The sequence below is a fragment of the Thunnus maccoyii genome, chromosome 16, assembly GCF_910596095.1.
Source record: "Thunnus maccoyii chromosome 16, fThuMac1.1, whole genome shotgun sequence".
NCBI classification, from domain to species: Eukaryota; Metazoa; Chordata; class Actinopteri; order Scombriformes; family Scombridae; genus Thunnus; species Thunnus maccoyii.
This window is the reverse complement of record NC_056548.1, coordinates 18948408-18971764: the sequence shown is the minus strand read 5'-3', so window position 1 is coordinate 18971764 and position 23357 is coordinate 18948408. Positions and strand designations below refer to the sequence as shown.

General features: G+C 41.8%; 2 protein-coding genes across 10 annotated transcripts in view; one reads left to right on the top strand and one right to left on the bottom strand.

Moving 5' to 3' along the window:
- Positions 1-21867, top strand: part of dnajc17 (DnaJ (Hsp40) homolog, subfamily C, member 17) — a 51847-nt gene extending 29980 nt beyond the window's left edge. The window contains exons 11-16 of one of the 9 annotated variants that reach the window (XR_006100457.1): positions 4139-4274; positions 4463-4550; positions 17680-18395; positions 19434-20030; positions 20459-20943; positions 21056-21867. Coding sequence is in view for 1 of the 9 variants with exons in the window: in XM_042437030.1 (XP_042292964.1) it covers positions 4139-4255 (117 nt within the window). In the remaining 8 variants the exon portion in view is untranslated. Of the gene's footprint in view, positions 1-4138; positions 4407-4462; positions 4551-13210; positions 13235-17679; positions 20031-20458; positions 20944-21055 lie in introns of those variants that run through there. The other 8 variants (XR_006100455.1, XR_006100460.1, XR_006100459.1 and 5 more) reach the window with 8 other exon arrangements.
- gchfr (GTP cyclohydrolase I feedback regulator) lies at positions 7561-9892 on the bottom strand. The gene is made up of 3 exons (XM_042437032.1): positions 9519-9892; positions 8889-8983; positions 7561-8212 (listed from the first exon to the last, which is right to left on the bottom strand). Exons 1-3 carry the CDS (start codon positions 9552-9554, stop codon positions 8083-8085), a joined length of 261 nt encoding a protein of 86 aa, XP_042292966.1. The 5' UTR covers positions 9555-9892; the 3' UTR covers positions 7561-8082.
- Positions 21868-23357: the final 1490 nt, after the last annotated feature.

The following is a 23357-nucleotide window of genomic DNA, read 5'->3' as shown; positions in this document are numbered from 1 at the left end:
GATGTATTGTAGATGTAGAACACTGCATCTGCAGACGTTTTCTATTCAGACATATCGGCTTTTGCTGTCCAATCAAAGGATGTGTTGTACTAGAGTTCCATTCAGAAACCAGATGTTCTCAGGACACGCGCATGTAAAGGGTTAAATACAGGAAGTAGATTTGGGCCTTAATCTCTGTGTAGTGTTTGTTCTTCACTAACAAAAACATTATAATAGACCAGACCTTTGGGGTTTCATGTCTGCTGAGTCTTATAATGAATGATGATTAATCCTCTACCATTTACAAAGCTTAGGTTTTGTCTGCATAGGAATTTCACCTCGGCTCCAGTGTTACATGTGCAGCACCTCTGTTTGTTTGAGTTAGCAGGAGTGCTTGGGCACACAAACACACACAGACAGACAGACAGACAGACACACACACACACACACACACACACATACACACATACACATACACATACTTGCACACAAATGATCTCTAAATCTCTAAGTGTTCACCTCTCATAAATCACCCACTCCAAACCTCAGTGACACACACACACATAGAAACCCACACTACGCCACCACACCACACACATACACACACACCAGATGAATAGTTCCTTGATTAACTTCACCAGAGTGCATTAGAGGCAGAAGTGTTAGTCTTGACCACAGACCAGGCTTGTTAGAGAAAAAAGATATTTCCTATTTCTATTTTTTTTGGCATTTTTGCCCTCATTGGACAGTGGGCAGTGAAGAGGCAGACAGGAAACAAGGGGAGACAGAGAGATGGGCATGACATGCAACAAAGGTGCCTGGCTGGAATCAAACCACAGACGTTGCGGTTATGTGGCATGTGCAGCAACCGTTTGGCTACCGGGGCGCGCTGCAATTTCTTCATTTGGCAGTAAAGCCTGTAAAATTCCCTCTTGGCTCAGTGACTGTCTAGTTAGAGATATCTGATGACGTAAATGAATAATCCAGTTATCATATCTGAACTTGTAACCTCTCAGGCTGCAAGGTTAAGAGACTATAAGCATCTAATGGCAAATATACAATCTAAAAATGTTTTAAAAGTCATCACAGCTTAGTTTCAGTTTGTTAAGTACGAGATTAATCATGAGGCATTAAACAGTTAAAACAAATGTCCTGTGACAGGTGTTAACATCAGGCTTTTAATGTCCAGTTTAATACTTTGATGGCTTCAATGTTTATCAGGTTGCTGCACAAGCATGTGTTGTCTGTTTGTCAGGTGTCTCTTTTTGTGTCTTTCCCTTATGTTCATTTACATTCACATTTTAGACATTGAGTTGTTTCCAGGCTGAAAAAGATACAACAGTAGAATAAACTTTAGTTCCGAGGGACAGTGTCACAGCATCCTTTACTGACAGAATGAAACGGTTATTAGATTGGTATAATCTTATTTGATAGAGAATACTGAATGAGCTGCAGAGAGATGACAGAAGGGAGTTTTGCTCTGTTTCTTTCATGTCTGTCCCAGTCACCACATCTCAACCCAACTTAACTTTTATAGATTTTGGACCAACGTGTTACAGCGCTCTGGAATAATGATGTTCATCCATCCAGTTGAGTTCCGGAAATTTATGTCGGTTTGACTTAAATTCGTCACCCATCTGTGTTTGTGAAATATAATAGGCAGTCATACCAGTTCATATCAGCTTTGAGAGATTTTTGTGTGTTTCTCACAAAATGGCTGAGTATGCATTTGTGTCCGAACATTTTTTTTTTTTAGAGGAAGAAGCCCCTGTCTTTAGCTTTTGATAATTTGTGAAAAGATTCTTTTCTTGTTTCCATTTTGTCTAGATAATGGCAGTCTCTTCTTAAAGCAGCACTAGTCTACACTCTTTCTTCTTCATACAATTACTTCCTCACTCAGTCACTCAGTCACTCATGTTCACATGCTTGCATACTCACACAAATCTCACACATACAGGAATGGTGTAATGTGCAGCTGATCTGACCACTTGTGCTGGGAGAACAGTGGCCACCTGCGCTGCAAGATACCTCCTGTTGTGTGTGGGAAAGAGTCTGAGAGTGTGTGTGTGTGTGTGTGTGTGTGTGTGTGTACGCGGCCTGACTCACAGCACTGGTGGTATTCATGATGTCATTACTGGCCTGGGGTCAGACTGGGGTGTGCTGTTTGGAGGCCTAGCCGTGTGCTGATGTCACATTGCTAATCCTCAGCTTGTTTGTGTGTGTGCATGCGTGCGTGCGTGTGTGTGTTTTACTACCATCCTACCTCCACAGTGGCCTCGCACCCTCCTCTCTTGGCTTTGCACGGGGGCCCGTTGTTTGTGTTCTGCGGTTTCCTACTCACCCTGGGCCCCAGTGTTACTGCAACACACACACACACACTTGTGTATGTAGACACAAAGTGTTAAGTTACAGAGTGATGCACTGGCTAAACATGTACATTGTAAGTTAGCACCCCAGGCAAGGAAACATCTCTCATCCTGAGAAGAAATGCGTCACACTGCCCATAAAGCACCTGTTAATGCTCATAATTACCATCCATCATTAGCCCAGAACTGTGCACCAGTGACCACACCGGGTATAGAATAGGTTATATTAATTCTGACTGATTTTTCAGTTGTACTTGAGTTTTGTGACCAGTAGAGGGCAGGGCAGAGTGGACATATATTTGCTGAAGTGGAGGGAGCATTTTCACCAGGCTGCCTGTATACATGCTTGTATTTTGTTTAATTTGAAGATGCAAGAGTTGTTTATTTACCTAATGGCGTTTGCGTGATATTTCATAGTTACGTGTCAGACGAGGGCTTGAGCTCACATTACTGGAATGATAATAGCAGCTTTCCTCAATCCAGGGGCGGGGTGGTGAGGGGAGCAGGGGGTAACTTCCCCTTCGCCGACCCTCTCTTCTTCCTCCACACTTACCCTCTTTCTCTCAGCACATGGATGCTGGAGTCCCCGTGATGTTTTCCAGATGCCTTAGCTCAGCGAGCACACTGACAAAACCTACCTCTCCTCTTCAAATCGCTCTCGCTCTCTCCCAGTCCTTCATGCACACACTCACTCGCTCTCTCCTGCAGCTCACTGTCTTGTTAAAGAGACACTTCCTTGGCCCAGCAGACTTCCTGGATATAATCTTATAAAACAATGGCTTGCTCTGTGGACACATGGCTGTCCTCCCCCTTAAAAATGGGATGATGGTATTTGTAAGTGCATGTGCATGCTTTAAATAAATGCATATTTATGCACATATAAACATTATCCTACTCTCCTACCTACTATATTTAAATATTTGTAGTGTCTCCTCATTCCTCTTTAGAGTGCCCCGTCTTCTGCCTGGATGTGTGTGTGTGTGTGTGCTGGCCTGTGTGTGGCATTTGTGACCGCACAGATTGTGGCCTGTGTGTGTAAGACGTCTGGCCTGTGTTCCACCCTGCTTGATTAGCCATTAGCCAGTGGCTGCCCTCTCCGATTCCCCCACAGTAAGAGAATCTCTCGCCATCGTCGTCCAAGCCCAAGCCCTTCAAAGCAATCTCACACACACACACGCAGTGAGAGCCGGGCGACTGCCAGGCCTAATCCCAGCTCTCATTTTAGGGTTTAATGACCTCAGGCAGCGGAATTACCCTGTCACAGTTGCTCTGCGGGCTGCTGTCTCATGCATGTTCACCCTGCCATCATACTCATGGTAACTGAGATGAGAGCATCCTTCTGAGTCCGCCTCTCATCTTCTCTGTACCCGCAGGCCCCGTCGTGAAAGCAAACAGAGAGTGAATGGTGACAGCGGTGTCATTCGCTCCATGTGTTGCCCTGTGTCACTGTTGTCATGATATGAAATACTGACGTTTGACTTTATATGACTTCCTGCCAGTGTAATGGCTTGATGATTGCATATATGCTGATACATCTTTTATGTATGTTATAAAGAGAGGTAAAACAATAAAGACAAGTAGAATAAAGAATCTTTGAAGATTGTTAATCTCTAAGAAATGACATAAGGCTCAAATAACATAGAAACTTTACGAAATAGCTTCATATGATCAAAAACAGAAATACAGATTGACACTTAAGATTGTAATATGTGCAGTTTTTGTCTTACCATTTTCCATGTTAAAATTACTTTCTGTGTTACCTTTTTAACATTTTTTGTCTGTCCCATCTCCAGGGCGCCCTGACAAATGAACGTGACTACGAGAGCTTGGTGATGATGAAGATGAGGCAGGCCGCAGAGCGACAGAGACTCATAGAACAAATGCAGCAGGAGGACGAGGATGAACCATAGCACGGGAGGATCTAGCTCGGTACCAGCCCGCAGCCATTAACTGAATACCTGTGTTAGGCTTTAGTTTCATAAAGCCTCTTATTTGTTTTGTTATTATTTTTGTATGTGATACACTGTGTACTAAAATAAATCTTTAATAACTAAAGTGAGACATATTTTTCAAATCTGTTATTTTAATCAGTGTGTTGTGTCTTTCCCTTCATCAAGAACATAGGATGACTGAGGGAGATACAGAGTAGAGAAGAAGTGAGGGCTTCTGAAGGATTCAGTATTAAAGCCTGAGGTGGTCCCAAAGGTAGGAGTTCTAATACTCAGGGTGCAGGGATGAATAAACACAGCTTTCTTTTTTTTTTTGGACCATATTCTATGGATGCCAAATGCATGTTTGCAGTTAGCTGGACTGTGTTGTCCTTTTAGCAAACAGTGCAGTCTGTTTCATACGCATATAAAATTTAACACAGTTAATTTTTAGTATTGTTAATCTGTTTTAGTCTGAACTGAGATGAACACATATTACATGTTACTTTATTATGGATATTTATGGAGGAAAATGTAACAAATTTGTAGCTCATTCATCGTTATATTATTGTACTGTAGTGCCTTGATTGTTACATCTAATCAATGCACTACTGAGCACTACTACATTCGTTGGTAAATTCTTATAAGACCTTTAGAGATTGAAGGCATCCAGTGACAACTTAGTCTTTGTTCATAGTGTTGTAAAAGAGCCAGAGGAGATTGGCCGTCCAACACCACACGTAATCAGAGCGGTATAATGATGTAATTTTCATCTGTCAGCCATTGTCTGGTTAGCTATGACAACTCATTACCTCATTACTGTAGCCAACCGTGTGTAATGTAAAAATCACTCTTTGTTGTCTACATACTCGATCAGTGAAATGAGTAGAGCATTGTAGCAATCCAAACCGCAGACCGTGCGATGTGACTACGTGGAAATCATTTCTCCCCCATGTTAAACCAGTAATCAGGCCGAGATCGGAGCACTAGGTAGGCTTTTATGGGAATTCTTGTGGGCTCACGTGATGAAAAGTGAACATACTCTGGAGGCCCTCTATTATAGATCTAGTGGTTTAGATGATTGTTCCCTGGGCTTTGTATACTATACTTTGTATAATATATCTAAAGCTCTCCTCCTGACTGAAGAGGCCTTGTGGACTGCACAGTTTTAAGGCTGCACAATGCTGTTCATTCAGCTCATGGTTTCTGTTCTGAGGTCGATGTGTGACTGAATATTGGTATGTAATCCAAGCTGCCCTATACACACCATTTATTTTACAATACTGTGCAAAATAATGTAGATCAGTGATTCCCAATCTTGGGGTCAAGTCACTCCCATTCCAAGGGGTCACTAGACAATTTAAGGGATAGAAAGACAAAATTATGGATGAATTATGTTTATTTTTTCTGCCTTTTTTCCAATACTTGTGAAGTACTGGACACTACCTTTTCAGGCCTCTAAAAATCCTTCAAATGAAACAATCTGAGGAGGAAAAATCATCCTTTGTTTGAACTGCTCATAACCGATAATCACACTAAGTCCATAACTTGTGATGAGGACAAATAGACATGGATTCACTTTAAGGAGTTACAAGCCAAAAAGGTTCAGAACCACTGATGTAGATCATCAGTATCTGATCTGATCTGGAAAGGCCCTCATAAGTGACTAAATACTGTAACATGTTAACAAATTTTCAAATTGAGTCCAGTCCATTTAGCATAGCTTATAAAGCTTGGAGACAGGGAATAACAGCTGGCCTGGCTCAAAGAAAAAAAATCCCCCTGCTAGCAGTTCTAAAGCTCATGAATTAAGATGTTTCATCTCAGTTAATTTGTACGAAAAAACGAAGTGCAAAGACGACAAGTTGCGGTTTACGAGTGATTTTGACGCAATGGATCTGCTTGTTTTGGAACCCGGTCAACTTCTTCACTTCAGTGTTTCCATTTCACACACTTCATGGGCCATGAACCAGCTTGAATAGAAGTACATGCCACACTTCAGAAAATGTCTGTGTTCTGTCCTATGATACTGACCTCAAATTTCCTCTTAAGTTATTTTCTATTACTGTTCTAGGCTATTTCACAATATGCTTATGTAACAGATACCTAGAAGATACATTGTATTCCTTATTTATGTTCTCTGAAGTGACATGCTACCGCTCTGTGACCCACATTGAGTCAGACCTTACATTGCCAGACTGTTGCGGTCACCCCGCGTTTTGTAATAAGGTCCTCTCACTGTGGAACATCTATCCATCTAAATAGTTTTATTTTTCCTGTCCCTTGAGGGACTATGGCGTAATGGTGTGTCTGTATTTTTAGGGCTGTGTAGCAGCGCTTTCTCCTGCCATTGTGTTATTCAGGAGCCACATGGCAGCTTTGCAACATCCAACCCAGTCATCCATCTCCCTGCCACTCCTGCGTTGCCCTGCCATGGCTCTGTTACACAATGTCCAGCTGTGGAGTGTAGTGGTGTGGTGGGAGACATCTGCTCCTCTCCTCCTGCAAAATCCCCTCATCACATGGTTTTGTTTATGCATAGTCTTTTTCATATCCCGGCAATGTGAAAAAAATCCCAGAAACACACAAAATCTGTCCAAATGACAACAGAGGAAATACAATTACAGGAAACACATTCACCACCAACCCTGCCCTGAGCCCACAGTGGCTTGTGCTGCATGCGAACCAGGATGGGAGGATGAGCCTGTTGTACAGTCTGTGCTATCAACAATTACAGCAGAACCTTGGAATCTTCATAGCACCTTCTTCCTCTCTTTCTTCCTCACATTGTCTGCACTGAGGGTGTCATGTCAGTGAATGCAAACAGTATCTGGAGCTTCCACGGTCACAGGACTAGGAAGCACCAGCACCTTTTGATCTTTAGTGCGGAGGTGGAAGCTAAGTCATGTGTGAGGCAGCAGGTCTGGTAAGAGTTTGGCTGTGAGCTGGCTGGCAAAGGCTCTAGTTTGCGGATTAGTGATGCAGGCTGGCCCCAGACATGCGCTGGCAGACCTGGGGCTGTAATGAAACCACCCAGTGTTTTTTGGCTCTCACAGGCAGACTCCTGCACTGTGTGCCTGCAGTGCTAGTGCCTCATCTTGGGGCATGCAGCATCCCTGTAAGGTGCCACAGAGCTAGCACTCATAATTATTTTTTTTTTGTGTCATGTTTGTTTAGTGTCTATTCGATTGATTATCAGAAGACAAATACATGTGTTCCATTTTGTCTGCGGTAAATCTTACAAAAGATTGCAAATTGTTTTCTTTTATTAATAAGTACACAAGCAATTCACATCATTACATCATTTAATCATAAGCATATGATACACTAACAAAAACATCTTTACACAAATATATCTAGCATAGTTGTTTGTAGGGAGCAGGGTGAGGCTTTTTGTATGAGATGAAATCTTTTATATTTGTCTTTAATCAAGTCCTACTGCCAAATTACATATTAACAGTAAAACAGGCCATCACTTGTACGCTTGTTCACCACTAGTAAACAAACAGTAAACAAACAATATTGGCAATGGGTCTTACAAAAGCTCTGAAATGTGGTTTGGAAATTGGTGACCTATAACCTAAACAATATAATCTGAAACCTTACGTCTCGGATAATCTCAATTTTTAAAAAACATTTTCATTTGACAATAGGCTGATTTTTAACAGCCTATACATTGAATATACAGGAAAGAACCTGTTAAAAAAAAAAAAAAAAAAAAAGTCGATTAAGTTCTTCAGCATGTTTCATTCACCTTTTAAAGGCTTATAGAGGTATTTGTATACAGTCAACACTCGCTCCATGATCAATCAGTCTGTCTCCTTGTGAAGGCACCACACCAGCGTCTGTCCCACTCCCGTCATTGTCATTACGCGGAAGCCAATCTTCTCCAGCTTGTCCAACACCAACCGAGGTGGGTCGTCCACATGGTACTCGGAACTAAATGAGCATAAACACAAAGTTATTCCACTTTCCACAGATGTGGGATTTCTCTGTCTTTCGGTAAACTTTGCTCGGAGAGTAGAATGCTGTTAATTGTTCTGGTGCTTGTTCACTTCCTTCCACACCTTGGTTCATTTCCCAGCAGCATTTGAATCAGATTGCCAATGACAACACTTCCCTGATCTGTATTCCATCAGCTTGAATGGTTTATTCTAAATCTGCAATGCAGCAGGCTTCCTCAACCACATTGAGAGTTTTTTTTCCCTCTATGTGACCTGATCTCAGATCTGTTGTCAATATGTACACGTTAACTGCCAAAATGAAAGAAACACCACTGTTAAGCTCCTAAATATGTAAACAAGGCCCAGTGTAGGCACATTTACAGTTCACCTGGGAGTCCAGGGGATTTCAGCATTGGACAAGTGCCATTACAGTTTACTAGTTTACTATTCCCTGGTTGGGCAGTGGTGGTGGAGATGGTTTCCCAAATATCAAACCAGGAGAGAAAGTCTTCATCTTATGAGAGACATTAAAGTCTTCTTTTGTGGATGGATCTGTGTGTCAAACTATACCTACAAATCTCTCAGGTATTTGACTAGCTACTTTCTGCAAGTACAATACTTTTTATGTCCACCCGCAACAATAACTAACCCTTCATATTGTCAATACTCACAAATTGTTTCCCAGCATAGTTGTTTTCCTTGCTCCCAAGTAATTCATGAGTGCTGGATCAGAATATTCATCTCCCACATTTGTTGGACCACTCTCCTGAAAAACAGCAATTATGTAGGCTACATTACATGTGACAACTGACCTAGACTAAGACAGGATGTCTTTGCTAAAACAATATTTGCTGCCTGTTATTTGTGCATCTCAAGCTGCATGTCACTGAATACACTTGCAGCCCTCTGGCAGGTGCGGATCATAATCTCCAATAACTGGACAGCCTAAAAATAGATCATCCAATACTCAGAGACTATAGAATTAGGTGTCGTGAGTCTTGCAGACAACAAAATGATCATGCGCAGTAAGAGGCCGACGACTGAGTAACATGTGTTTTTAATTTAGGGCACCAAAAAACACAACCATAGGCACGCTGCTCTGTCTGTAGCCTTAACTGTTTACTATTGCCAGCATGCAGAATATTATAGGCCGCTGCATAACTGTAATCTGCGAGTGACAACCTTGAGTGATTAGCAGCATGCGCAGTGTTGCGCAGCCAAATAAATAAATCACTGACGCTCTAACTCGAGCGCGCCTGCCTTAAAAGCATAACACTCGTTTACGGATGCAAGATACACACCAGTCTTATCTGCGTGCTGATGAGCATGTAAGGCATCCCTCCTCCCTGGCTGTGGACCGTTATTCCCCTGGGTATGACTGAAGAGGTTTCTTCTCAGACGCGACAGTCCCCTCTCCAACTTGCGCTTCTGCTGACAGCTCTTTGCGGAATGCGGAAACACCCACCGCCACGGACCAATCACAACTCCTCTCCCAGCATCTGTCAACAGTGCTGCCTGCTCAATACAGAGTCTTGCTCAACTGATGTAGACTAATCAGTAGTTTGTTGACATGTTGGTCAGTGTTCATGTACCAGAGGGAAATGGTTTTATTGCAGAGTTCACAGACATGATTTATCAGACAGTTTAATTAACCTGCAATGTTTGTTTGTTTTTTTTTTTTTAGATTTATATCTTCAGTACAAAAGCCCACTGTAAATTATCTGTCGCTGGGAAAGTGTAGATGTTTTTTTCCAGTTTTGTTTAGTTAAGCTTATAAGATTCAAGTTTATAAAATGGCAACAATAGCCAATTGCAATGAGAATTTTACCTCTATTCTTTCTTTATGCAACAAAATTTTGCTCATGCTGCCCCCTTCACAAGTCCACAAGGATTCAGCTTACGTGATGCATCTGCTAAAAAAAGGATATAAATGTGCATGCATGTATTACATTGGACCTACACTGTCTGGAACTCTAATTTCCTCCTCAGGGATTTATTAATTTCCTTCTCAGTGCAGCAGTAATAATTTTGGATCAGCCTTGTGACTCAGAGGGAAATGAAAGACATAGACCGTAGGCAATCAACAATGGCGGGGACTCTGATAAAATCAGTAATATGAATGTAATGTCCCACTGATGCCAGAAGAGCCCATCGGACATTCAGTTAGGCTTTTGCATGTTACGCTCGGTGGGAAGAGTAATTTAAAGCCTGATCACAGCTTGATATTGTGATGGTAGGCAGACATGAATCTGAGCAAACCACAGGTCATTCAGACATGCCCTGTACCACAATCAATAATACTTACCAACAAACTTTATTTACATTAAAGTTTTTTTTAGTTTTTATCATATATTTTATCTTACACTTGATACAGCTCTGTTATTCTGAATTGTGAGTTTGAATAGTGACTGTTTGTTTACTGCTAAAAGGATTCAACATAACAGTGTCATTACCACCTCCAGAAATTATCCAGAGCCTGTAATCTGTAGCCCCTTCATTCAGTGGGACACAGGTGCTTGTTGAGCCTTGCTGAGAAGATTGCCACCTACTGGCATCCAAAATCATTGAAATCCACAGTTTGTGTTTCTTGCCTTTTGAATTTATCCACCACATCTTTCACATTGATCACAAATTTTCACATACTGTGCGTCACTATTGATATTGCATCCCCCTTTGGAAAACAACCACTTGTCAACTGACGAATTTGTATTTTGGCTTTCAGTAGTCTGTAAAATTAATGACCCTCCATCTGAATCATTTTCCAAAGAAAGGAGTGTTCCTGAGGAATGTGTCTTTTTTTGCGTTTTATCTGTCCCTGTTAACCTGAGACCTAGTTCAGGAAAGAAAACAGGAAAGCAGCAGGGTTGTCACTGAGGCCCCCCAAAACAAACCTGAGACCCCCCTCTTGCCGAAAGAACACTCTCTCCAAACATGTTCCTACCCGAGCCACTTCCTGTACTCCCGCTGTGTCTTCCTGCGCTGGCTCATCTGCTGCTGGTTATTGGAGTCCAAGGTCACCTCTTCTGTGACCTGCGGTGACAGTGGAGCGCGTCCCTGGTGGGTCCACAGGAAACAGTTTGATCTTTTGATGAGGCCTTTGCCTTCACCTTCTCAGCTTAAGTGTGATGGCTTGTTGCAGGAAGGCTTCCGTTAAATGATCTACTAGTATCATAAAATAGTCATCTGCAATTAAAAAAAAGAGTTCAACATGTATAAGTGAATGCATTTAGTCGTTCCCTTTTTCAGCATCTCTATACACATAAAAAGAACATCATAAGAATTGTTTATCTGGCTCTACTTTGCAGAGCTCTTATAAATTAACAAATAAAAAGCAATGTCTACTGCAATTATAGCAAAATAAATCATGTATTGTAATATAATCATTAAAAGTTTTTTTCCTCTAGCAGATTTAGAAGCCAATCTGGGTCTCAGAACAAAAATGATCCCTCCCTTTTCTCACATACCCTACAAGGAAATGCAAGTTTGTAAGTGAAAAAACTGAAATATTTAATTGTATTCCATGCAGGACCACATATTTAACACGTGGCAATCAAACTAGAAGCAATCATTCTTAAAAAAAACTTTCTGTCTCATAATTTCTACTGCCTCAGACATCCCACACACAACATCCAGCTTCCTATGATAACTGATTTACTTGCTGTGAATATGTGTGGGTGAAGACATGCACTGGATAGCTTCACTGCTAAAGCAATCGCTTTAAATCACTGAGTAGGGACTGAACCGGGGATGGATTATACAGCAGGCAGTGTGAGTATATGATTTACTGTAGGTGTATGTCGGAGTGATATTCCAATATTCAGGAGACAGATTTAAACTGTGGGAGACCAGAGGCAACAGGCAGCTCTCTGATAGATTGGGTGTTAGGGTTATACACCATATAGGTTTACATCTGCTTAATTGTGATGAATTGCTGCATTGTTGAGCCATGTATTTCCTCTTGAGACTTTCATACTTGTGCGTTTATTCTTGTGCGTGTGTGTCTGCATCTGCCTGTGTTCCCCTCCGAGGAGCTTCACAGTCCCTACTCTGCGAGGAGATACATCTCTGACCTCCTTTGCTGTTTTCCAGATTACACCGAGCATCTTACATAAAATGTCTCCAAGCCGCAGATATTACCCAGCAGCCTTAGCAAAGTTAAATTCTCCTTTCCTCCTCCTCCCTTTGTTTCTTCTTTTCACCTTAGCTCACCTCTCCTCCTACTTTTTTCATGCTGCGCTCACTGATAGATGATACCTCTGGTTTTAGGAATTACACAACACATCATGACTGTACGTACAACGCTGTGAAACATTTCAAATGCTGTCACCACGTTAGCATTTTGTTGAAAAACACCAGGATGCGGTTTCAGTGGTTGTGCATACTGGAGAGATTTGTTTAGGGAGACTTTCTCTCAGTGATTAAGAATAATGTCATCAGAAAATTGGAAAGACACGTTCTTACACACTGCACCTTTTCTCTCATCACCTCAGCTCAGAGCTTGATTTTGTGCGAGTAGCATGTCCCTATGGGCTACGACAAATGGGATCGATTGGACCATTAGTAACAGGAAACAACATGATGCGTAATAAACACAGAGGCGCAGAGGAGAGATTTAAGAGGGCTTGGATATATCAGATATATTGCCTGTCTCTTATCCTTGCCTTAACTTGCGTCCCACTGACCACAGCACTAATGTGCATTCGTAGGACGAATTATCACTTCTTAGACTAAGTTGCTTCTGGATGCTTTACAGAGAGAAAAAGAGAAAGAGACAGAATTGTTCCTGTCTTTATTTAACAGAAATGATCTTGAACAGGAGTCCTTTCAGCCCATCTAAAAAGGTCCAGGAACACTTTTAGATTTGAGCCTCTCAAAGTAGAAATCCCGTGCATATCATTTCACAGTGTGGTTAATTAAATAGATTATTTGTGAAGACATAAAGAATTTAGTCTCCTTTCTGCTTTCTTCCCCATGTTTTTGGATGGTCTGAAAGGACTCTCCATCCTTGGGAAATCAGGTAGGCTTCCTAAAAATCTGAACTATCTCTCTTTAAAGACCCCAGCCTGACCACCACTTTTCAGCTCATTCATTAACTTTTATTTCCTCTCATTGCCAGATCATAAAAGTGTTTATTGCCATATATTTCCCCCCTAAAGTCGACCGTTTGTCTGAATATACTATACTGAAATGAGGTGAAATCCAAAGAAAACTAAGTGGACAATAATGATGCAGCTAAACACTATAATTTTGTTACTACTGAAGGTTGATAAAAAACAGTACATTACTATGACTAAGGTTGAAATTTAGCGATTAAAAACACTCCTGAAGAATAACTTTTTACATACAGTCAGCTTTTGGTTTGATATAGTTATTAGATTTAAAATGTAATAATTTTGATTAACCTAGTTAATTAGTTCTTCCAAAAAATAGTAGTTTGATTACTTGAAAAGTGTGTTATATAAAAAGTCCAGAAAGTTCAACACCTAATATGACTGTCAGTATTCACATCATGTCAATATTTCTGGAAGGTACTGTATGTAGGGACAGGGAGGTGGATAAAAAGTCAAAAGGATGGATAATTGGATGGAGAGAGAGGAATGACAACATGGATACATACCGCAGGGACGGAGTCACATCATGATTCCCATCAGGCCTGCGGATATTATCATGTTTTCTATTATATGTTGCAGCATGTGGTTGTTGTTTATGAACAAGTCCAGCAGAGGTAATCTGCTCAGTGTATCACCGCAGCTTCACTGAAAAAGGAATGGCTGCTCTTAGAGAAACAACTACAGCAATGAACTTGGCAAGACCGAAGGGACAGCTTGACTTTGTTTAATGCATAACGGTAAGACAGCACAATAACTGCCCTGGCTGTTGCCCTTCAACATACTGGAGGAAGCTCTGAGAGGTTTCGTTGGTTTACACTGAAACATGTCTTAGCATCTGTACTGCACTGCATGATGTGTCTCATGATGACATTTTGAATAGCAGCTGCTTTATTGTAGCTCTTGATGTCATCAGCGGACAGGATTCAGATATTTCTCCTCACCTACTTACTGTTGACAATTTCTGGTGATCACTTGTTGCCATGGTTACTTGCTATCTAATGCAGAACTCTCAACCCAGTATGAGGGCCGAAGTGTTTTGTGATTTATTAGGACTATTAAATCCTTAACGAGCGTGCGTCAGCTACAGAAGCAGACATTACATTGTCCCATTCAAGGCCTACATGTTTTTCCATTAATAAATCAGCAAATCCTTGAAAGGAAGAGCCCAACTGTCTGCTAAATATCCGGCTGGGAAAGATCTGTATGAGTAGGATATCCAGATGCATAGCAGTCTTTAATATTGTAGCCCACAGTCAACAGTATAATCACGTGAAAGAGGAAAACTTCAATAGCTGCAGCCTTGCCTTGTCCTGACAACAAAGGAGGAAAGAGAGTGACGGACGATGAGAGTCAATTATGTGACAGTGATGTCATAGGACTACTGGCTCTGATCAACGCCATATGTCTCATGCGGTTCCCTTGCTGTGCTTGGTGCCCCACATCCTTCACATCAGAGTCGGGATTTTCTGTCTGAGAGCAATTGGAAGTACAGGTGACACATACAAATTGTGTACACGCAATGATACAAACCTCAGACATATCAGTGAGAACAAGTTGTACATGAAACAAGTTATCACCAGAATCATTGCAAAACACCACTTCAACATAGGAAGACAATAAATTACCATCTGCTAGTGTGATTTTATTGTGTTGTTGTGACAAATAAGTAAATTACCATCTCGGGTCTGAATTCATTGAAGGGAATGCATCCGGAATCTGACCATTTAACACGTTTTCGGGGTTTTGAGGTATGTTAAGACTGGCCTGACTGTCGTGAGTAACTCAGTGGAAATTCTTGGAAGCACACATTTGTGCTCATACACACACACACACACACACGCAGGCTGTTATCGTTTTACAAGATGATAGATGAAGTTGAGGGCAGAAAGTCACATTCTTAAATGTAGTGTGGTGGGCATGGTTGCTGTGTTCCCAGACCAATAGCTCACTGACACTTATTTAATTCATAATTTGCTGCTTTATTACAAGCTTCTACTATAGCACAAGGTCACAGGGGAGACATGGACACCCACACTGCTACACACACACACACACTATTACAGTACATGCTGTGCACTATTTCTGTTTGCATTTTCACTCTATTTCACTGTCCTTCTCTCTATCTCTCACTTTATTAAACTGAGTGGGAGGTTGAGTAATGAGGCTTAACATATAATCCAGACCTCCCTTACTTATCTTTGCTTGTTCTCTTCTTCGTTTTCACTCTCACTCTTTCCCCCCACGTCTATCTGCTTCTGGGAAAAGCCTGGTTTATCTTCAATACTCCTCTCATAGTTTAAACTGCATTGCATTCCTCATAGCAGTAAGTCAGATCCTCCTTATCTTGTATCAGCACTCATGTTGGTGGGTCACTTTAGGATGTTGTGGTGTTACAGAAAGTCTGCCCCATTTCACAGGAACTGGAGTTTAGAGATATACATATGTAAGGATATAATAAGGATTGTAAATTTTGCTTTCGGGTGAAGAGCAGTAAATTAGTTGACTATTGGAACATTTTCCTTGATTTGGCTTCCCAGGACTGTAAAATGAACTTGTGTTCCAGACAACCTGGACAGATAAAGTGTCTATCCTCCTACTAAGAAAAGGGCAATGAAACACCATTTAGTGTTAAATCAACAACAAAAACTTCACTGAAAGGCCTAACATCACACAGCTGTGGACACACTGAGTTTAAAGAGTTCCATTGCTAGAATAAATTATGCAAAATACCATGATATTGCTTTCTTAGATGTTCCTAAAGATCTGATTAGGTAGAAGGAGGTGAAGGTAGGTGTATGTATATATATATATTGCACCATTTGTCCCTTACATGTTCATCTTATACATCACACCATATTATTTTCTAAATGTGTTCATTTTGCTATAATTTACCATTGCTATTGTAACATTGCATCACCTACTCTCCTGGGTCTTGTTTGTTTTAGCATTATGTTACAGTTTACATCAAAGCTTAAAGGGGAGGTATTATGCTTTTCCTTATTTTCAGGCATATATATAATGTCACAATGTCGGATGTTCATCTTAAAAGTGTCAATTAACGAGGTAAATGTATGTACCAGTAATCCCTGTGAGCAAAAAGCAGCAGCTTCAGACTGCTCTGAACACTCGGTTTCCAACGGTTTTTTCTACTTTCAGCCCAAGCTGACGCCACTTCGTGATGGATTTCTTTATATGGACATCTGCTACATGCACAGCGCGCAAGTTCAGTGCTCCGCTCCCGGAGTAGTTATGCCAAGCCATGACACCATTACACAGCACAGCAAAGTAAAATAAGTAGGTTACCTGTTAGAGGTGTGCTGGTTGTCTGCAGCTCTTTATAAAACATCTCACTGTGGCTGTTTCTGCTTGTACTATTCCTCCCTGTGTTATTTCTGACTGATCTGCTGAACAAATAGCTCCAAATAGCTCCATATGTTGTTATTTCAACCGGTTTTTAGTGCCGCTAATGAAGCTCTGCTAATTCAGTGAGGAACATGTTTTTACTTCTGTAAATTCTTCACAATAAAAGTGTCCCATTAGTTATTCATTTAAAAGCTTTTAATTTGAAGCAGTAAAGCTGGAAATGTTTGGTTTGCATTGATGGTAAGTTACACAACTCCGATTCGTAAAGCTGGCCAATCAGAACAGGGTGGGCTCATCAGGAGGGGGGCCTTAAAGACACAGGAGCTAAAATGGAGCGTAGGAGAAACTGTGTATATTGAGGGGCTGCATAAAGAGCCAGTTTAAGATAAATAAGGAGTTTTTTGAACTTTGAATCATGCCAAGCTACTCTAGTGGAGTCCAAAAATAAAAATTTAGAGCTGAAAGGAGCATAATAGGTCCTCTTTAAAGTAAACACAGCCATAAGTTAGTTTCATTTATCTTTATTATGTTGCAGGTTTGAACAATGTGTAATTGTTCATTCCTTTGTTCAGACCCACCATGTAGATATACTGTTTTGGACACGCCCGCCCAGCAGTTCCTGATTTTATGGTATTGGTGATGTCATGCTGCCATCACTGGGCCAAACCAAGTGGAGGGTTTTTCTTTTTTGTAGAAATGTTTCTTTTGTCCATTTAATGCATTCTAAAGTAATGTATTAGGATAACTCACTTTTTATTGAGCCATTTAGTAATGTAAAAGAGCTTGTAAATGAGTAAAAGCATGTTATTTGATTTCTTTGTATTAAGATTACTGTGTGGTCCCCCTTATTTGTTATGGTGCTGGCTGAAGCAGTCTAGGTGTGAATTGAACACCCTATATAATCAGTTGGGGTTTTGGCTCCTGGGAAGGAGAGGTGAGGCCATGCTGCCACAAACACATGCCTTTTGTTTGATTTATTTTTTGGAAGGTGCAGCAGATGACCTCAGAACACTTCTGTGGTCTACTGTGGAGCAACCTGTACCTCAACCTGTTCTGCCTTCTTCAGGAGACCTCTGTTACAGCACAGTCTTTCAGTCTGGCAAGGTTCCTTGAGTGGAAAGGCCCGAAAATGTAATCATATCATGAAGACTAAGAGATTGAACACTACCTAACAACTTTTGAGAGAGTTGCCAGTGCATGCCAGTGGCCACAGGAGGAGTGCGCACTACATCTTGTTCCACCTCTCAGTGGTAAGGCACAAGCTGCTTTTGTAGCTATGGAAATTGATGGGACTATGGACTATGCATAGGTGAATAGTGCCATTATCGAAAAATTTGAAATAAACACAGACACTTACTGAATGAGGTCCCACTTCACCACCATGGAGAGGAGACTCCCAAAGAGTTGCAGACACACCTGAAAGACCTGCATGACAAGTGGATGGTCCAAAAAGAAGAAACAAAGGAGCAAAAAGGAGATGCTATAGTGATGGAGCAATTCCTGAGAGTCCTCAACCCCGACCTTTGCACCTGAGTAAAAGAATTCAACCCAACCACATCAAAGCAAGCTGCAGAGATGACCGAAGCTTTCCTTGTCACCCGATGCCCACTAAAAAGCTATACCTCTCCCAGACCCAGCCCCGCCCTCCATCATTGGGTAGGACAGAGGATAGGAATGGGCACAGCTTCAGGAACTCAAAGCAAGGTCCGCTGAGTAAAACCAGCAGTTGGGTTAGGAAATTTAAGCATAGAGGCCCCTCAGTATGTCAGTCCTGCAGTCGCACAGGTCACTTTAAGTCAGAATGTCCAGGTCAGCAGGTTAGTAAAACATACATGAGCTTTTCACCAGAGCCTTGGATTGTCAGTAAGGGCAAGTCAAGGAGCTAGCACTCCCTAGTCATTAAGAGCTCACCACTGTTTTTACTGAAGAAAGACCGTGTGTTGCCCTCTTAGATTCAGGTAGTAACTACACTCTTATCAGGCAGGATTGTCTCCCCAGGGATGTCACCTTCAGTGGTAAAGTTTAAGTTTGGTGTTTTCACAGTGACAATGTAGACTACCCCATAGCCAGTGTCAATATTCAAGTTGAGGGCCAGCAGTATTTACTGTCAGTGGGAGTAATGAGTAAATGTCCTTGCCAAGTGGCGTTAGGTAGGGATCTGATAGCCAGGGTAGAGTGAAAGGATCCCAGTGTTTCATGTGAGGGTATGATTGCAGTCACCAGGTCTAAACACAATGAGCACCAGTCAGAGCCACATCTAGGCTGGAGTGAGTTACTTTTTGCAGGCAGTAAAGTTCCTGAGGTTGAGGGATCCAGCCAGGGTTGTGCAAAGAAGCAGACAGTAGAGGAGACAGGATAAAGTGAGGGGAACAAAGATTGTTGAGCTAGCTCCAGAGCCAGAATGTGAAGAGCTAATGGTTATACTTGGTGATATAGCCCAGCTTCAAAAGCAGGACCTCTCTCTAGCACCCCTATTTTCAAAGTGTGTCCCTAACTCAACTGAGATCACAGAGAGTCAGGGAGGTATTTCTCCTAAAGGGTGAGCAACTGTATCATCGCAGCATGGTGGGAGACCATTTGGTTGTTACCAAGAGCTTGAGGCCCACAGTCTTGCAGCTAGCTCATTCTATACCTTGGACAGGTCACTTATGTCATCTCAAAACATTCTCCAGAATGACAACTTGTTTTCATTAGCCACAGCAGTTTGCTGACACAGTTCAGTTTTGCAAATCATGTCCACAGTGCCAGTTAACAGCAACAAGCAGGAAGGGTGACAGGGCTCCACTATCATCATGCCAGTTATAGACATCCCTTTCTCCTGCATCTCCATGGATATTGTAGGCCCACTGGAGAGGAGCAGCACAAGTCACAGGTATATTTTAGTGGTGTGTGACTATGCTACAAGATATCCTGAGGCATTCCCCTAAGAAAGGTCAAGGCTGCCAGATTGCAAAATTCAGGTTACAGGTATTTCATGTTATCTTGTTGAAGGAATGGCTTGACAGACCTGCATCATCACTACAGTTGTGAGCTTGCATTGTGGTTGAAGAAGAGGAACCACAGGAGCAGTTCTTTCCCTCTGCAGGTGAAGAGCAGTCACTCCCAGTTCTAAGTCAGGTTGCAGCAGACCAGCAGGATGAACTAGAGGCCATCATGTCTGTTGAGCTCTTTAGCACCAAGCCCAGTTGCACAGACTTCATCCAACATGACATACAGCTCCATTGTCCCAACCAACAGCCCATTAGGGACACCACCTCCAGAGTTCCAGCTAATTTGGTGCCTGCACTGAAGCAGGAGGTGGAAGACATGCTTGCCATGGGGGTCATGAGCCATGTAGAGGTGAGTGGTGTAGTCCAGGGGTGTTGGTCCCCAAGAAAGATGACACAAAACAGAGATTTTGTATCCATTTCTCTAAACTGAATGCTGTTTCTGCTTTTGATGCCTACCCAATGCCAAGAGTAGAGAGGTTGATTGAACGCTTGGGAAATGCCAAGTATCTTACAACACTTGACCTTTGTAAAGGGTATTGGCAAGTGCCTTTGACTGAGTCTTCTAAAGACTTAACAATATTTAGGGTCCCTAGTGGACTTAATCATTTCAGAACAATGGCTTATGGTCTGCATGGAGCTCCAGCTATGTTTCAGAGGCTGGTGGATGAAGTACTGAGAGGAGCTGATAGCTACACTGTGCTATACATTGATGACATTGTGGTGTTCAGTGTGACATTGGAGGATCAAATTCAACACCTCTCTGATGTCCCTCAACAGATCCTCTAACTGGACTGGTCATCAACGCATGCAAATGTCACATCGCCAAGACAGAGGTGGAGTACCTATGATACATCATTGGGGGTAAGGTCGGGTCATCCACCCTCAAGTGAGTAAGATTGAAGCCCTTGCTGCCTATCCTCCAACCACCCAAGAGGAAGGTAAAATTGTTCCTGGGTTTGGCTGGTTGGTACCGTCACCGTTTATTCCCAATTTCTCTGCTAGGTCAGCTGTTCTTAGCGACCTGACCTGTAAATCCAGCCTTAACAAGGTCAAATGGACTCCAGAGTTTGATAATGCTTTTGTGGACCTGAAAAACTGTTTGTGTAATGAGCCTGTGTTGCAGTGTCAGATTTCAGCTGTCCATTTACGGTGCAGACAGATGCTTCTGGGGCAGAACTTGGAGCTGTGTTGCTGCAGGGTGGAGGAGAGGACCAAAGGCCAGTACAGGACACAGACTGCAAGCTCTTCACAAGGGAAATGAGGTATTCTACTATTGAGAAAGAAATGTTGGCGGTGAAATTGGCTCTAGACACTTTGAAGTATTATTTAATTGGTGACGAATTTGTGCTGGAGGCTGACCCTCGTGCATTGCAGGGGATGAAAAGAATGAAAGATTCCAATGCAAGGATTACCAGGTGGTATCTGTCTCTACAGCCAAATCATTCCAGTACCGACCAGGACACAAGAATGTTGTGGCTGACTTCCTGTCTCGTTCCTTTGAGGAGTGACTGTCTTAAAGGGGTCACTTACTATCACGGGTCTTGTCTGTATTAGCGTTATATTACAGTTTACATTAAAGGTTAAAGCAAACACACAGCCATAAGTTAGTTTCAGTTTTTTTTTTATTATGTTGCATGGTTTACAATTTTGTAATTGTTTGTTCCTTTGTTCATACTTGCTATTGTGTTTTCCTTTGTTCAGATCCACCATGTAGGACTACTATTTGGTAGGGGCCAGCCTGGCAGTTCCTGAATTTATGGTATTGATGATGTCATGGTGACATCACTGGGCCAAACCATGTGGAGGGGTTTTCTTTTTTGTAGGAATGTTTCTTTTGTTTGTTTAAGTATTAGGAAAACATACTTTTTATTAAGCCATTTAGTAATGTAAATGAGCACGTAAATGAGTCAAAGCATGTTATCTGATTTCTTTGTATTAACGTCACTGTGTAGGCCCCCCTTATTTGTTATGGTGCTGGCTGAATGGGTCTATGTGTGAACTGAACACCTTATGTAGTCAGTTGAGGTTTTTACTCCTGTGAAGGAGAGTTGAGGCTGTGCTCCCGCAAACACATGCCTTTTGTTTGATTTACTATGAATTAATTTTCTGAGTTATTTTTCCTTGTGTTTTTTTTGTTATTTTGCCTGAGTTACAGGCACTGTAAATAAATATTCATATTCTGCTGAGTCTGCCTACCTACCACCTTCCTTGACATTCGAGCTAGACTACTTTACCAAAAAAAAAAAAATATATATATATATATATATATATATAAAAAATACTAAAATACATGATTATATACTGTATCAAAAATCCTTCCTGTACCAAAAATGTAATATAGGTCCAATGGTTCAGCTGGAGTGGTTCGGTAGGGGGCTCTCTATTGGGTGGAAGGCATGGCTGTCTCCCTATCTGCTCTTTTTTGTTCAAGTTTAAGAATTGTTTTGGTCATACACTGTACATGTCACACATTTTAAGTAAAAACAGTTAAAAGTTCTGTGACACAAACAAACAAGGTAGAAAAAAAAGTAGTGTATAAAAGAAGTGACACCTTATTGCAGTCAGTAGTTCCATTTCTGTCCAGTTTCTGATTTAATCTTCCATCACTCATATAAAGTATAATGTGCTGGCACAAGTTTCCCAAATGTTGCAGTGCTGAGGCAGGACAGTAAAACTCTTGACGAATATGTGTGCAAGTTGATCTCAGAAAGATTAGTACATTGCATTATTCTCTTTCGTGCTGAGTGGTCCTGTGGTGTTCCAGGAAAGACGAGCTTGTCTGGGAGCTGTTGTATCGTTGACTCAAAGCCACAGAGGCTCCCCTTTCCCCCTCTCTGTCCTTCCATCTCTTCCCCTCCCATCTTCATTCCAACCTTCCTCTCCTCCAGCTCTGCCTCCCATTTCTATGCTTGCATCCATCCCTGCCATTTCAAACCCTCCCGTCATGGCCTTCGTGGCTGCTTCCCATCTTCCTTTTCGTCTCGGTGCACACTCCAAATGCACCAGCCTGGGGTGAGTGGCTGCTTCTTATTCCATGTCAGAGTGATCCCAACTGGGCCACAGCCTAATGAATCATTTCCTCGAAGATACGGTGAGAAAATCACTTTCAGAGTTTAGAGCGAGAAATCGATGCAGCATGAAGCTCATATGCCCTCTCCTCTCTTCTCCTGACTCTGTGGTGGAGCCAAGAACAGTTTGTATACACGTGTGCATACAACCAGTCACACACACACAAACCAACACAGAGAGGGCTGATGTTGTGTGCCTCTTGTTGCACTCTTTATTTTACAGGCAGCTACTTAGGCTTCATAAAGCCACAAACTTGATTTTAAAATGGTTTTAGCCAAGTGAACATACTGTATGGATATCAGATGTTGTGCCCTCTGTCTTATTGTACTGTCTTTCCTGTCCTTTCCCTTCCACAAAGACAAACTTTGGCACATACGTAATTGTCAAAACACACTGCCACTCATCATATATAGTATCTATACCTTCCTGCAAGCGCACAGACTTTTTCAAGAGTGTACATATCCACTTTGGCCCCTTCAACCTGACACACACACATTCATGCACAGCCTGTTCTCTGTCACGTACCATCTCCCTCTGGGTTTCTGGACCTCCCTGCTTCTCAAGCTGTGTGACTTGGCAGTACATACCGTTGCGCAGAAAGCACAGC